At 53.8% G+C, this 13,780-nt stretch overlaps 6 protein-coding genes across 6 annotated transcripts; 4 read left to right on the top strand and 2 right to left on the bottom strand.

Annotated features, from left to right (window-relative positions):
• Window positions 1-840: 840 nt before the first annotated feature.
• Window positions 841-2,429, bottom strand: ran1 (GTP-binding nuclear protein). Its single transcript, XM_006962722.1, has 6 exons — window positions 2,351-2,429; window positions 2,064-2,185; window positions 1,785-1,877; window positions 1,567-1,720; window positions 1,300-1,505; window positions 841-1,234 (listed from the first exon to the last, which is right to left on the bottom strand). The coding sequence occupies exons 2-6, from the start codon at window positions 2,127-2,129 to the stop codon at window positions 1,100-1,102; spliced, it is 654 nt and encodes a 217-aa protein (XP_006962784.1). The 5' UTR covers window positions 2,130-2,185; window positions 2,351-2,429; the 3' UTR covers window positions 841-1,099.
• A 1,334-nt stretch (window positions 2,430-3,763) lies between these two features.
• Window positions 3,764-4,633, bottom strand: TRIREDRAFT_56215 (uncharacterized protein; the record flags this gene model as incomplete). Its single annotated transcript, XM_006962721.1, has 3 exons — window positions 3,764-4,278; window positions 4,345-4,417; window positions 4,478-4,633. 3 exons carry the CDS (start codon window positions 4,631-4,633, stop codon window positions 3,764-3,766), a joined length of 744 nt encoding a protein of 247 aa, XP_006962783.1.
• Window positions 4,634-5,168: 535 nt separating this feature from the next.
• TRIREDRAFT_2721 (uncharacterized protein) lies at window positions 5,169-6,682 on the top strand (the record flags this gene model as incomplete). The annotated part of the gene is made up of 6 exons (XM_006962441.1): window positions 5,169-5,298; window positions 5,388-5,437; window positions 5,512-5,676; window positions 5,744-5,972; window positions 6,075-6,357; window positions 6,430-6,682. The coding sequence occupies 6 exons, from the start codon at window positions 5,169-5,171 to the stop codon at window positions 6,680-6,682; spliced, it is 1,110 nt and encodes a 369-aa protein (XP_006962503.1).
• An 850-nt stretch (window positions 6,683-7,532) lies between these two features.
• On the top strand, window positions 7,533-8,195 carry TRIREDRAFT_104541 (uncharacterized protein; the record flags this gene model as incomplete). The annotated part of the gene is made up of 3 exons (XM_006962946.1): window positions 7,533-7,607; window positions 7,698-7,892; window positions 7,989-8,195. The coding sequence occupies 3 exons, from the start codon at window positions 7,533-7,535 to the stop codon at window positions 8,193-8,195; spliced, it is 477 nt and encodes a 158-aa protein (XP_006963008.1).
• A 1,117-nt stretch (window positions 8,196-9,312) lies between these two features.
• TRIREDRAFT_21668 (uncharacterized protein) lies at window positions 9,313-11,766 on the top strand (the record flags this gene model as incomplete). The annotated part of the gene is made up of 6 exons (XM_006962464.1): window positions 9,313-9,416; window positions 9,524-9,726; window positions 9,804-11,161; window positions 11,218-11,420; window positions 11,488-11,604; window positions 11,677-11,766. The coding sequence occupies 6 exons, from the start codon at window positions 9,315-9,317 to the stop codon at window positions 11,764-11,766; spliced, it is 2,073 nt and encodes a 690-aa protein (XP_006962526.1).
• A 776-nt stretch (window positions 11,767-12,542) lies between these two features.
• Window positions 12,543-13,166, top strand: TRIREDRAFT_57169 (uncharacterized protein; the record flags this gene model as incomplete). Its single annotated transcript, XM_006962945.1, has 2 exons — window positions 12,543-12,924; window positions 13,030-13,166. Coding segments are annotated over 2 exons (519 nt in total), but the record flags the coding sequence as incomplete, so codon positions are not given.
• Between the last annotated feature and the right edge of the window lie 614 nt (window positions 13,167-13,780).

Here is a 13,780-nt window from a genome sequence, read left to right as displayed (position 1 = left end):
ACAAGGGAGGGGGGGTGTGTGTCCATGTAGGATCACCGCACTCTCGACAGGGCCTCGTCAGTTTCAATATGGAGTCGCACGGAGCTCCCTCGCACATGGATGCGTTGTCCGAACATGCATTCCGCCCAAGAGTCTAGATGTCTCGCTGTTCCGCCAGGATCCAATAACGGCAGCAAGTCGGGTTCTCTCGAATAGGCTTTACCAAGCTGTCCATCTCTTCTCTCAAGAATCCTGCATTTCGTTACATTGTGACTATCAAGTACCTAGGTAGGTAGGTAGGAGAAGTCATGGGTCATCAAAGTCATCAGATGTGAGAGAAATGGCCCTCTCCATCATGCTGTAGGTGCCTTTACTACGGCGAGGCAAACGTCATCGAAAGGTCCAAATGGGACTTCCAGAATACCAAAGTCCCCTTCCTATGCATGCCGAAACTTGAGTTGGCGAGCCACACCTGTTTGCTGTGTGGTGGGAAAGGTGATTTTGTCAGCAGAGCTGTGACTGGCTGGATGGCTTGTATCTTGCAGATCTGGTAGCTCTAACAACGCAGGTGATATATGCTTGTCGTTTTTGGTCGCTTTCGGACCGTCTGTAGGTGAGACTCCTAAGGAAGATCAAAATTCTGCCATCATACGGACCGCCTCCAGCATGTCTTCATCATGGCGACTGATGTGACAAGCTGTCCATAGTCGTTTCAGTGGTAGGGAGTGCATGATGCCGTTGCATTGCTTTCTGATATCCAAGGTTCAAGTTCATTACACCCTTTCTTGGTACCTTCAAGACGATTCACAATGCGCATCTCGTTGCCGGGGGAAAAAGCCAAGCGAATCCAGTCATGGTGGTACGAAAATGGTGTCTTTAATATGAAAAAAGTCTAGCTAGGTTAGGTTTTGCCACAGCTCCTGCGGCGACGCCCCAAATAATCTACCTCCAACGAGGTATCAAGGATATGGCCTTGTCCTCTCCAACCGAGCTCCTGTTAACTCGGAGTTCCCTTCCCTTTATCATAAACGGTCATTCCAGCTGCCGATGGCTTCTCTCCTCGTAATCCGGGATATCCCAGCATCATCAAACAAAGCACTTTTCGCCGCGGTCGAATCGTTTACAGATCGTCGTCAGACAGCTCACCGGGCAGCGGCAGAGCAGCGGCATCGTCCATCTCCTTCTTGTACTGGGCCAGGAGAGCCTCGTCGACCTGGGCGGTGGGAGGAGCCAAGGCGGGGGCGGCAACAAACTCCTACATCAGCTAGTCAGCGCATTGCTACAAGACACATCGGGTTGGTTCGAAGCGGGAGGACTAACCAGAGCGGGGTTGCCAACGAGCTTGCGGGCCAGCCACAGGAAGGGCTTCTCGAAGTTGTAGTTGGACTTGGCGGAGATGTCGTAGTACTGAAGGTTCTTCTTCCGGTGGAAGGTAATAGTCTTGGCCTTGACCTTTCGCTCCTTGACGTCGACCTTGTTACCGCAGAGGACGATGGGAATGTTCTCGCACACGCGGACGAGATCACCTGCAAGTCATGTGTTTAGTAACGCCACTCGTATGAAAAAAGGGTAAAGGCCGCAACATACGATGCCAGTTGGGAACGTTCTTGTAAGTGATGCGAGATGTCACATCAAACATGATGATACCGCACTGGCCGTTGATGTAGTAACCGTCACGAAGACCACCGAACTTCTCCTGACCGGCGGTATCCCACACGTCGAACTGGATCTGACCGTAGTTCTGGGCAGCATGTCAGTATACCGAGCGCGATAATCGATGGCGGGCGGTGTGCTGTAAGACTCACGGTGGTGAAGCCAAGGGGGTGGACCTCGACACCGAGGGTGGCCATGTACTTCTTCTCGAATTCACCAGTCAAGTGGCGCTTGACGAAGGTGGTCTATTGCATCAAAGGTGTGTATGTCAGCGAGAGGTCAACGCCAATGCATGGATCGCCAAAGAGGAAGCGAGAGAGAATAGAATAAAAAAATCATCGTTCGCCACGTCAGGCGGGAGCGTCGTCGTCGAAGCCGATCCCGTTCGCGTGCAGCGGCGATTGATATCCAGCGACCAAGAAATCACACACCTTTCCGGTACCACCATCGCCGACAAGCACAAGCTTGAAGGTAGGAGTCTGCTGTTGCTCAGCCATTCTGACGGCTCGAGGTGTTTAGCGACGGGCGTGAGGTGATGTAAACAGGCGGGGTCCTGCGAGATGGCGTTAGTCTGGCTGATTTCGAATCCTGAGCCCAAGCAACGGCGTGTATATAAGGCTGTAGCAGCAGGCAGCTCGCAAAGCAACAACAGAAGAGGGATTCTGGGAGAGAAAGAGAGCGGGCAGCCCAAGGCAGAAGCGATAGGCCGGGCACATACCTTGTGAAGATTTGGACGACGCGATGGTGTGGACGTCAAAAAGTTGCTCCGAATGGTCTTTGACCTGCTGAGTTCTTTTGAAGGCGGCGGGGAATCTGGGACTGGAGACAAGGGAGCAAAAGGCAGGCCTCTCATCATCAAGCGAAAAATTCAGTCGCCAGGGGTGGGCTGCCCGCACGTGACATCACCGCCCTTCGACATCACCGCCCTCGTCTCCGCTACCTGACGGCGACCTGGGTCGGGCGCGCCGCCCTGCCTTTTTTCGCGCGTCTGGGCCTAGAGCTGGAGGTCCTGCCAAGTACCGCGCCAGCCGGGGAGGCGAGAATGACGGGCAGTAAAAAACCGTGGAAGCTCGTTGCAGGGCAGCTTGTGCCTACACCGCCTACCTATTTTGGCTCTGCATGTCCAGCTGGGTCCATCCTCTCTTCTGGCTTCTTCTCCATTCTTCGTGGCGCAAACCTGCTTTGTCTGCCCCGGGGCGACGATGTGCTTGTAGGTAGGTACGATAGTACCTATCAAGCCTATGTACCTATGCAGAGCTGCTGCAAGCGCCGAGGAGCGATGTCTCAGCCCAACGAATGTGCGGTGTACGAAACGATACGGCCAGAGCCCCCGTTGCTACCTGATGGCGGAGGTAGACACAAAGTACCCGGTTTCTGATTCACTGTTCCATCGATAAGACATCTTGGAGGGAGCGCTTGCTCCAGGTTGTCTCGCCCCCAAAGTACTGGTATTACTGATATGCCAGTGTAGTGTTCAAAAACACGTGTTGATGAAGCTCTGATATACTAGATCTAGTTTGCTACTGAACAAGCATGCAATCCTATCATCAAGACAAACACTCTAAAATTGTCCACATAGGTGTATCTTACTGAGATGGTTCGCATTTCGATCACTTACAGCATCTGTAGTCGCATGCTTTGACAGGTAGGTACAATACACTTTGTCCGGTCTTGCCAACAGGCTGAATAGGTAATTCAGACAGGCGCTACATGCAGGGTAAGGCCACCACTAATAATAGTTCCAGATCATGGTTCGATATCCTTCTGACGATCCTTTCGTTTGGCTCTCTTCGCATGACTGGCCTCGATACTTGTTGGCTCCCAATACGGCGTACGGTAAACATGACGCAACACTCCCCCGGTGTTGCCACGAATCCGCCATCGTCTCTCTGGTGCCCAACCTAACCCATTCAACATGCCCTGACATTGCTCGAGACTTCATGCCGCCGTGGATCGATGCACTGTCTGTTATCCCTGATGACGCTGGATGGGTGCCTAAATGCGCGACGAGTCATCAGAGAGCAACGCCTCATCAGCCCGTGCCTGGCGTTATCTGGCAGCAGTTCCACGAGTGTGGTCCAACAGCGATTACCGCCGCCGAATAGCTTGTTTACCCATATATGACGGCAGATTACAGAGGCAAGATGTGGCAGCCCAGCATTCCTCTGCCGCCCCAGTCTTTCCTGGGAACCAGAGTCAACCTCAGCTCCTGTCGACGAGCAACTCCATCTGGCCGAGACACTCTGATGAAGATGTTTTTCTGTGCGCCATTGTTAGAATCAAACAAGTGGGCCAGGGACGGCGTGAGACATACCCCCTCGTTGCCCATCACACACTCTGCCACCTTCTTGAGACCGTCATGGTTCGATCGGTTCACGTAGCCAAAGTTGCGAATCTCATCACCAGCTTGTAGGCCGGCCTGTTCAGCCGGGCTGCCTGCTGCCACGGTGTTGACCTTGGCAAACGGCTCATCCAGCTGCTCGGTGTGAGAGTCAGGAAGGATGCGAAGCTCCTCTCCAGCCGTGCTCGGGGCATCATCCCCGTCTTGGACGTTTGCAAAGTGTTCGTGAAGATACTTTTCAATGTTCGTCATGAGCTCTTTGTAGTCGTTGCGCAAGCGGATGATGCGCGCCCTTGTTGTACGGACTGTAGGCATGTCGTTAGACCTCCTTCATGAATCACGCGGTTCTCATTTTAGGATATCCCGTATACTTTGAGCAACGTCGAGATCAGCTCGGGGAAAGCCATCTCTGGTCAACAGCGGCGTTTGCATATCAACGCCATGCTGATTCGATATCAACCTCCGATTCGATTTGACTTATTATCAGGATAAGCGGGTTCGTACCGAATCCAGCACACTTCCCAGAGCTTTCAGTTCTGCCTCCATGTCGTCCTTCTTCCGCTGCAGCTCCGCAAAGCTCAGCTTAGCCGTGTCGCCGTTTCTCTGGTTGAGATTCGATGTTGGCCCTGAGGGCACAGTCGGTGCGTGAAGAGTATCCATTCTGGCAGCTTAAGCACAAGAAGTTTGACTGGGATGAATATAATGGGACAATAAAAGATCAACTGCGATGGCTTTTACTCAGCTGGGCGTTTTTTGAACCTTGGCCCAGGCAAGCGTCATCACCACCAGCGACCGCCCCGGGCATTTTTTGCGGGGTCCAGGAACGGCACAGGCCGGGCTACGCAAGTCGCTGAAGCCGCCGACAACCTCGATGAGACTTGAGGGCTACCTGCAGAAGGTGCGCGCAGCTGCTGAAATAGCTGCAGCAGAACAGACTCTGCTCGCCTAGCGGCACTTGACAAGCTTGTACTCGTCAAGTACTGCTTCGAGCACCGCCTTTTGCTGGTCCGTGCGCATTTCTCACCTCCTCCGGCTCTTTTCCCACTGAGAAACGGCAAGCACAGACGTCACACTGCTAGCATAATCTTTCCAAGCTCTTCAATTCCGCCAACCTTTCTTCTCTCCCCTTGACGCGTGCCGGTCAGCTTTTTTTCCCTGTCTCTTTTCCGTCCTCAACATCGTGACAGAGGCCGCAATGGCATCCGCAGGAGATGCTCGACTCTTGAAGTCGACCAAGTTCCCTCCCGAGTTCAGCCAGAAAGTCGACATGCAAAAGGTCAACCTGCAGGTCATAAAAAAGTTTGTCACCGGCCCCAGCAAGCCTTGTCTATCATGGCTCCCGCCATTTACGGTACTGACGCCCAACTTCACAGATGGATTGCCAACAGAATATCAGAGATACTGGGCAACGAAGACGACGTTGTAATTGAGCTGTGCTTCAACCTCATTGACGGACCAAGATATGTACGTCTGTTCGTTGTTTCTGTCGAATCGACTCTACCATCTGGTCGTGCTAACTGGTTGGATTTGGACATCAGCCCGACATCAAATCGCTACAGATACAACTTACCGGATTCTTAGACAAGGATACCGCCCCGTTCTGCAAGGAGCTATGGAAGCTGCTGCTGAGCGCACAAGGGAACCCTCAAGGCGTGCCCAAAGAGCTACTGGAAGCTAAGAAGCTTGAGCTTATGCAGGAAAAGGTTCGTACCTTGTCAATGTTTATAGGAGCAATTCCGCTTGAGTTCTTGACTCTGACAGATATACTAGATGGAAGCCGATAGAGCCGCTGAGAATGCACGAAAACGTCGTGACGACTTTGACCGTCGTGATCGAGAAGTTAGCGACCTGAAAGATCGAGATCGTCGAGATCGAGCAAACGACAGGGGCGATCGGCCAGGACGCCGCGGGGATCGGGCTTTCGAAGGTCGTGGCAGAGGAGGTCATGGCTGGGGTGGAAACAGATCACGTTCGCCCGAGCCTCGGCACCGCGCTTCTGGTGACTCGTACAGACGAGACAGCTACGTCCCACGGCCACGGGGTGGCCGAGGTCGCGACCGTGGCTGGCAGCGGCGTAGAAGTCGCTCACCATCCGGGTCAGCGTCAGACCGATCCCGCTCCCGCTCCCGCTCCCGGAGCAGCAGTTCGTCCCGCAGTGATCGCAGCGATCGCAGCTCTCGAAGCCCTCCACGCCGCAAAGGACATTCTGCCCGATACAGAGACTCTAGGAAGAGGTCTAGGTCTCCTCGCGGTGATGCTTACCGACCGAGGCGACAGTCACGCAACGGAAGGGACCGCCGAGATGCTCGACACCGTCGGTCACAATCCTCCGAACGCACCTCACCTCCGCCGAAGCGAAGACGGCAATCCATCTCCAGAAGTCGGTCAGGAGACCGCAGAAGGCGTTATTCAACTTCGCCATCATCCCGTTCGCGGAGCTCCTCGGGATCCCGCAGCCGCAGCCGCAGCCGCAGCCCCATCCGCCGCCGTGCTCGATCTGCTGATAGCTCCGGACCAGGCTCTCCTCCACAACGCCGCCATGGTCGCCAACGGCGTGATAGTGGCCACCGTGAAGATGACGAAGCCTTAGCGAGGGGCAAGGATTCTGACAGGAGGAGACGCAATAGCTCCTCTTCGCCCTCGTCTCCATCAAATCGTGGCAAATCGGCTGATGTTTTGGAAGATGAACCGCGTGCCCCGAGCTCTTGACTAGGCTGCTTGTCGACTTTCAGTCAAGAGGTGTGGTAAGCCCCTGGCCTGAGGGTGGGAGATTGGCGGCTATGGTTTCTTGCTGACTTTGGCTGATGATGCTTCGATGAAGCACAAGGCCACCGCCGCACCAAAATACTTGCTAGCGAGCTTCGCACTACCTACGAAACAAGCAGATGAGAACCTCTAATATAGGCGCCCACATCAACAATTGAGGCTAACTGCTGTTGAATCTCGTCTCTAGGAGAAGTATGCATTAAAAAAAAGCCAAGAAGTAAGCATATCATCTCTGCTGTGAGGAGCTGGGAACCGAGTTTGATGCAAGTACGGGAACACTTTGGGGTGAAGCGAGACAACTGTTTCCGTGCAATAAATTGGCATCATTGCAATATGCTGAGATTATTACCTTCTTTAGCGGCTGATGTCTGCAGTTCTTTGCTCACGGTATACTCAGCTCAACAGGCTTAGGTAGAAAGGGGAATGGGGTCTTGATCTCAGTTTACCTTTATATATATCGACGTCTCTCTTATTGTTCGAGATTCGGTGACATGCTGCTCTTATGCATTTGCTTGACATGCATGTGCTGCGATGTTTCTGGCCTAGCGTCTCAGGACTCGGCTTTGCCTCTAGCCTGTTTTAGGTTAGTACCCGGTACCTACCAGCACGGTCAAATGCGGTGCATGAAAACACCAAAGCTGCATCATCAAGAGCACCAGCCGCGACTCCGAATCCATCTGCCAACTTGACGTCGGCATCGCCTATCATCGATATCCGTCCGAGACGAGAGCGCTGGCGCATGGCGGACAAGAAGCAAGCAACCACATCCCGAGCGAGCGAGGCGCAGCCCACCATGGCGGAATACAAGAAGGCGCAGGCGCGCGTGCGAGACCTGGTCGATCGGCGCAGGCAGTTGGAGCGCCGTCTTGTGAGTTTCATTCTCCATCTGATGACTTGAAAGGCGCCTCTTGACTCTAGTCGTGTTGACGACGCTGGCTAACCGAAGGGATTGGCCTAGGCTGCAATGGAGGAGAGCATCATGCAGAAGGAATCAGCGTATCTCGACAGCACGCCGAACGGCAACATCATCACGGGCTTCGACAACTACATGAAGGGCACGAGTGGAGCGGCTGCGCAGCGACGCAAGACAGGCCCTGCAGAACAGCATCGCGTCTTTTCACGCTCGTCGATCTCTTACCGACCGAATAACGGGGTGAGTTTGCCCTGAGCACCCAAAGTCTCCGGCTACTTTAAGGTGCTTCTTCGACCATCTCGGCGCGTTTTGCTAATTGGGCTTGGCTTGTTGTAGGACTCTTCGACTCCCGGATCAGTAGGGTCAACGCCTGCGCCGACGCCACTGTCGACAACGTTCCGGGATAGCGGGTCGAGTAATCCCACGCCGACGTCGGCGGGCGGGAGCAAGGCGAGCAAGTCGAAGAAGAAGGACACGGAAGAGAGCGAGAATGATGCGCAGACGAATAAGAAGCGGACGAATTTCGGGGCGTCGAGGAAGTAAGGATGGGTGGTCGGGGAGCTGTGGTAATTTGGGTTTCTCGACATTGGAGAAAGAGCTTCTTCCGCTGGCTGCGACAGTGTAGCCGCCAGAAAAGAAACGAAGCGACACATGAAAGGCGTTTGGAGGATTTGGTATTTACATACGGCGTTTGGGGCGTCGAGCATCTGGCAGGAGATTATTACGAATGAGGTGATTTCGCGAATATAGCAGAACCATGAAGAATACTGGCCATGACCCCTGCAGTTACTAATAACTTGTTATCATCTGAAGGATGGACTGGCGTCTCATAGCGAGAGATGCTTATATTGGTAGTTGATGTGCTTGATCCGTGAGGGCAGATCAATCTATGGTGGCTCTTTCGACAAAGCGTCATAGAGGGAGAGAATAACACCATGTCCCTTGACGGCAGCAGACTGACTTTACTCAAATGCGGATCGCGAGCCTGCAGATTTGCATTTCTTCAGTATAGAACAGCGGTAAGGGGGAGGAGCTTCATCTAGGTACGTTGCAGTCTAGCAAGTCGAGACCGGCTCGAGGTGATAAAGACCTGGACGTCTGGAACCCGATGCCGGTCAATCGACTGAGACAGTCAATACGCTGCTATTGGCTTGGTATACTTGCCGTGGTGATCATAGCAGTATCCATTTTTGCTATTGTTGAGTAAAGGATTTCATGCTGTTTTCAAGACTAGAAACTCCACAATCTCAAGCCGTGATGCCCTCATTCATTTTCCGGATTTCCCACAACGGAAGTTCCAAGGTACTGCTATACAGGTACTAGGTAAAGCATCTGGGAAATGGTTCCCGGACAGTGGATTCTTCGCTAGGAGAATGCGGGGTTACAGTGAGGGGTCTCTTTCCTCTGGGGGCAGTTGGGCGGCTTCCAGCCACTGGAGCGCAGCTCGTATGATGCTGGATGTGACGGATACCTACCTACATGTACCTACTAAGGTACGTTGGTCGACTACCTCTACCTTAGTACTGGTAGTGATTGCACCTTGAGGGACACGGTCTGCAAGGCGGCATCTGACATCTTTTATCTGCATTCTCTCCCCTCCACGTGTTTACTTGTCCTTCTTCTATTTTCTTACAGTTTGCCGTCGGTGAGCAGCCCTTGATGATGACCATCACGGCCCAGAAACTCACCCCAGAGGTTCTCCTCGCGGCGCCGCGGCGCTCCCCGGGGGTGCCCAATGCCACGGGCGAGCTGGTTCTGTATACGGTGAGCTAGATTGACCTCTGGAGGAATCAAGAATCAACCGGAAAGAAAACATTACACACCAATTGAAGGACAAGCAGCTGACCTGACTCTGGCTTTCCTCTATCCAGGTCTCGACATACTCCTTCGACTCCCACTCCAAGACGGCGCAGATCCGCGTCCTCAACCTCAAAGAAGGCACGTCGCACCTCGTCTCCGAAGACTCCGCCGCCAGCGAACCGATCTGGATTGCCGAGCAGGAGATTGCCTATGTCAAGAGCCTCGATCACGGTGCTTCGGCCCTGGTGGCGCAGCACGTCTTCAACCCGAATGAGTAAGTTGATGTTGATTCCCTGCTGGCCTAGATGGTCGTGGATGTCTGCACAAGACTGACAAGTTGCAACCTCGCAGGTCAAACACGATCCAGCGCTTCGGCGGCAGCATTAACAGCCTCAAGGCCAAGCCGCTGTCCACAGACAAGGTGGCTTTCTGCTGTGCTGCCCTGACGACCCCCGATGGCCGCATGTACAGCCCGGCTGCGGAGCCAAAGTCTTACACGTCGGCCAAGATCTACACATCCCTCTTTGTGCGGCACTGGGACTCCTGGAACACCGAGAACAAGAACTCGCTCTGGTACGGCCAGCTTAACAAGGTCGACGGCAAGTGGACGCTTGGAAACTCGGAGCTCACCAACCTCCTGGCCGGCACGCGGCTCCATTCTCCCGTGCCCCCCTTTGGAGGTACCGGTGACTTTGACATATCCACGACCGGCATTGTGTTTGTCGCAAAGGATCCGGATCTGAACCATGCGAGAACAACCAAGACGGACCTGTACTTTGTTCCACTAAATTCATACTTGGACCAGCCAACATTTCCCCAGATTGTCAAGACGGGAGCGCTGCGAGGCTATTCGCTCTCTCCCGTGTTTTCGAATGATGGGAAACAGGTAGCTTTCCTGCGCATGAAGTCCCAGCAGTACGAGGCCGACAAAACGAGGCTGTTGCTAATTCCGGACGTTACCGACTTGAGCAACGTTCAGGAGTTTTATGCCACGGAAGATGGCAAGGGTGGTTGGGACTACAAGCCCGATTGGCTCATCTGGAGCCATGACGATAAGGAACTGTACGTTGCGGCCGAGAAGCACGCTCGAGTCGTCCTGTGGAAGTTGCCGTCATCGCCATTGGAGGCCAAGTCTCTGCCCACTCCTATTCACGAGGATGGATCTGTGGCCGAAGCTAGAGTCCTCGGGAAAGGCTCGTCTCTTTTGATCACGACGAGATCTCGCGTCGAAAGCTCCAACTACTCGATATTAGACCCCGCCTCCAAATCGACCACCATCATCTCATCCAGTTCAAGGCAAGGTAAGACCTTTGCTCTAAGCAAGTCGCAGTGCCAGGAGATTTGGTTCAATGGGTCCAAGGGCTACCCCATCCACGCCCTAGTGACCCTGCCCTCAACATTCGACTCATCCAAGAAGTATCCCTTGGCCTTTTTCATTCATGGCGGGCCCCAGGGAGCATGGGGAGACGATTGGAGCACTCGATGGAACCCGGCCGTCTTTGCTGAGCAAGGCTACGTTGTGGTGAGCCCCAATCCAACCGGGAGCACAGGATATGGCCAAGACCATACCGATGCCATCCAGAACAACTGGGGAGGCGACCCCTATATCGACCTGGTCAAGTGCTTTGAGTTTCTGGAGGAGGAAGTGAACTACATTGATACAACCAGAGCGGTGGCTCTCGGGGCGTCCTATGGCGGCTACATGATTAGTGAGTTTTATCCCTACATGCAGACGCGTGAGAAGTCTTGCTCTAACTTTGGTCAGACTGGATCCAAGGCCATGACCTTGGGCGGAAATTCAAGGCATTGGTGTGCCACGACGGCGTCTTTTCGACCCTGAACCAGTGGTCCACAGAGGAGCTCTTCTTCCCGGAGCACGACTTTGGCGGCGCCCTCTGGGAGAATAGAGAAGGTTACGAGAAGTGGGATCCCGCAAAGCACGTTGGAAACTGGGCTACGCCGCAACTGGTAAGCTGGGATCAGTAATACTGTACGGCTCTTCTCCATAACGTGGCTGATTCGTTGGGTTTCACAGGTCATTCACAATGAGCTTGATTACCGCCTGCCCATCTCCGAGGGTCTGGCCATGTTCAACGTCCTACAGGCTCGTGGCGTGCCGAGCAAGTTTGTCATGTTCCCGGACGAGCATCACGTAAGTCATGAGTACTACCATTGCCCTTGTGGGAGAACGGGGATATTGGATGCTAACATCAGGATATCATAGTGGGTGCTCAAGCCTGAGAACTCTCTCGTCTGGCACAGGGAAGTGTTGAATTGGATCAACAAGTACAGTGGAATATCTGAAAAAAACTAGATTCCCCTGTGTATCCCCTCCTGCCCCTTGCCGTTTGGTTTATTGTACGTTTACCCTCGCATTTTGAGATGGTGGTTGTATGATATGCTTGTGGAACGTGTAAGCATTCGGAGGCCTTTTTTGCGTGGTTGGCAACTTGTGCTTTGCAACTGTATCATGGCAAGGGTATGGCCTCGTTTTCTTTGGGGGGCTTGATTACTATCTACAAATTGTATGAATGCAGCAATCAGGATTCATCAATGCTCCTGGAAGTGAGTCAAGTAACAAGGTAAACCTTAGGTAGGTATGCTGAGGAACAAGCGTCTCAAGGCTTCCACTTTCTGACTGACCAACTAGTAGTACATACCGTGCCAAGTGCTACATAAGGGTCCTGCACACTGTGTGGATTGACTAGCTTGGAGCTGATCTGAATCTCAATTCACCTGCGAGAACGATTCTAGCTTCCTTCACCTTTGACAGCTGCCCGGCATCCCATAATTCAGCTGCTCAACCACCGCGAAACAGAGCTGCCCCCAACCTCTTTGGCACCTCGAGACGAATCTTGCGCATAATAAACGATTACAGGCGAACATGCGCTTTGCGAGAGACTCAGTGCGACAGAGCCGATGACGTCCTGCAGAGCACATGCGACAAGCTGAACGATCCTTGTAGCGCCTCTCGCAGCCACTCGGACGTCTTCTGCTTTTCACTTCCGTCTTTCTCTTTCTTCCTTGACCTCTCTTTCCTCTCTCCTCCTCAGCCATAGCAACTTCAACACGCAAGATAGATAACCCGCCATGGCCCGCCCGCCCTCCATGTTCCACGCCTTCCTCCGGCCCTCGATCCTCCAGATCCTGCGCGCGACGGGCTACCACAGCACGCGCCCGGCGGTGCTCGACACGCTGACGGACATTGCGGCGCGGTACCTGACGCTGCTGTGCGAGAAGACGGCGGGCAACGCGGCCAACAACCACGGCGACGCGGGCGACTACGACGTGGTGGACGTGCGGATGGCGCTGCAGGAGGTGGGCGCGCTGCTGCCGGACCAGGCGTGGCGGCAGGAAGAAGACATGAGGGGCGTCGAGGAGTTCATCGGCTGGTTCGCGGGCCCGCGGATGAGGGAGATGATGGAGATGGGCAGCGGGGACACGGAGAGCGATGCGACGGATTATTTGGCGGGTGAGTTTTGGGAGGAGGAGGAAGAAGCCGGTTTTTTCCTCTTCTTACGATGGGATCTTATCTTGACTGACGTCTTTTTTCTTCTTCTTCTTTTTCTGGTTCTAGCCCTCAAAAAGAAGCATAGCAAGACTGGTGACGATGCAAAGTGGCAAGGCACCATCTTTGGCAAATCAACCGACGGCAACGAAATCCTTGTCGAAGGCGGGCCCATAACGAGCATCAGCGAGTGGATATCCCAACGGGCGCCGGAACCACGGCACCCGCCGCGAGAATCGGCGGAGCAAGAAGAAGGGCACGACCATGAGCAAGAGAAAGATAAAGAGCAGCAGGACACGGACAAGGACGGAGATAAGCCCGAAGCCACAACAGGGTCAGGGAGGTCCCCTAGCTCGGGCCTCAGCTCGGTGGGCGACAGGCTGGGCGGTGATGCCGCCGAGGACATGGATCTCTCCTAGAAGGCGGGACGTGATGCCTCGGAGGCAGTACTAGGAGGAGGAGAAGAAGAAGAAGAAGATGCTGCTGCTGCTGCTGCTGCTGCTGCTGCGCCGCGTGTGAAGCGTTCTAAGAGAAAGAGGGGGCGCCCTAGAAAGACGGGGCAGCGTCGTTGAGTCGCCTTGGAGGACGGACATGGAGGAGACATGGGGTGTTGTTGTTCTTTTAAAACATTGCATAGCGTTGGAGTTTGGGAAGGGTGGGAGAGGGGAGATGACTCTTATGTGGTCGGTTTTAATGGATTGGCAAAATGGTCTTTTTCTGTTTTCTTTTCCTCTCTGTCCTCTCTTCTTTACAATCAGAAGGAAACACTAAAGAGCTTTAGAGTTGGTTTCTTTCTACGTGAGATGACGGCAGAAGTGCC

Source organism: Trichoderma reesei (assembly GCF_000167675.1).
Source record: "Trichoderma reesei QM6a unplaced genomic scaffold TRIREscaffold_3, whole genome shotgun sequence".
Taxonomy (NCBI): Eukaryota; Fungi; Ascomycota; class Sordariomycetes; order Hypocreales; family Hypocreaceae; genus Trichoderma; species Trichoderma reesei.
Note: the sequence above shows the minus strand (reverse complement) of the source record. Positions and strands in the feature narration are given on the sequence as shown.

Coding starts and splice junctions, on each gene's coding strand:
- ran1 (XM_006962722.1), bottom strand. CDS start 2,129: ATGGCTGAGCAACAGCAGACTCCTACCTTCAAGCTTGTGCTTGTCGGC. Junction 1,878..2,063: donor GCGATGGTGGTACCGGAAAG/GTGTGTGATTTC, acceptor TTGATGCAATAG/ACCACCTTCGTCAAGCGCCA. Junction 1,235..1,299: donor TCGTTGGCAACCCCGCTCTG/GTTAGTCCTCCC, acceptor TAGCTGATGTAG/GAGTTTGTTGCCGCCCCCGC.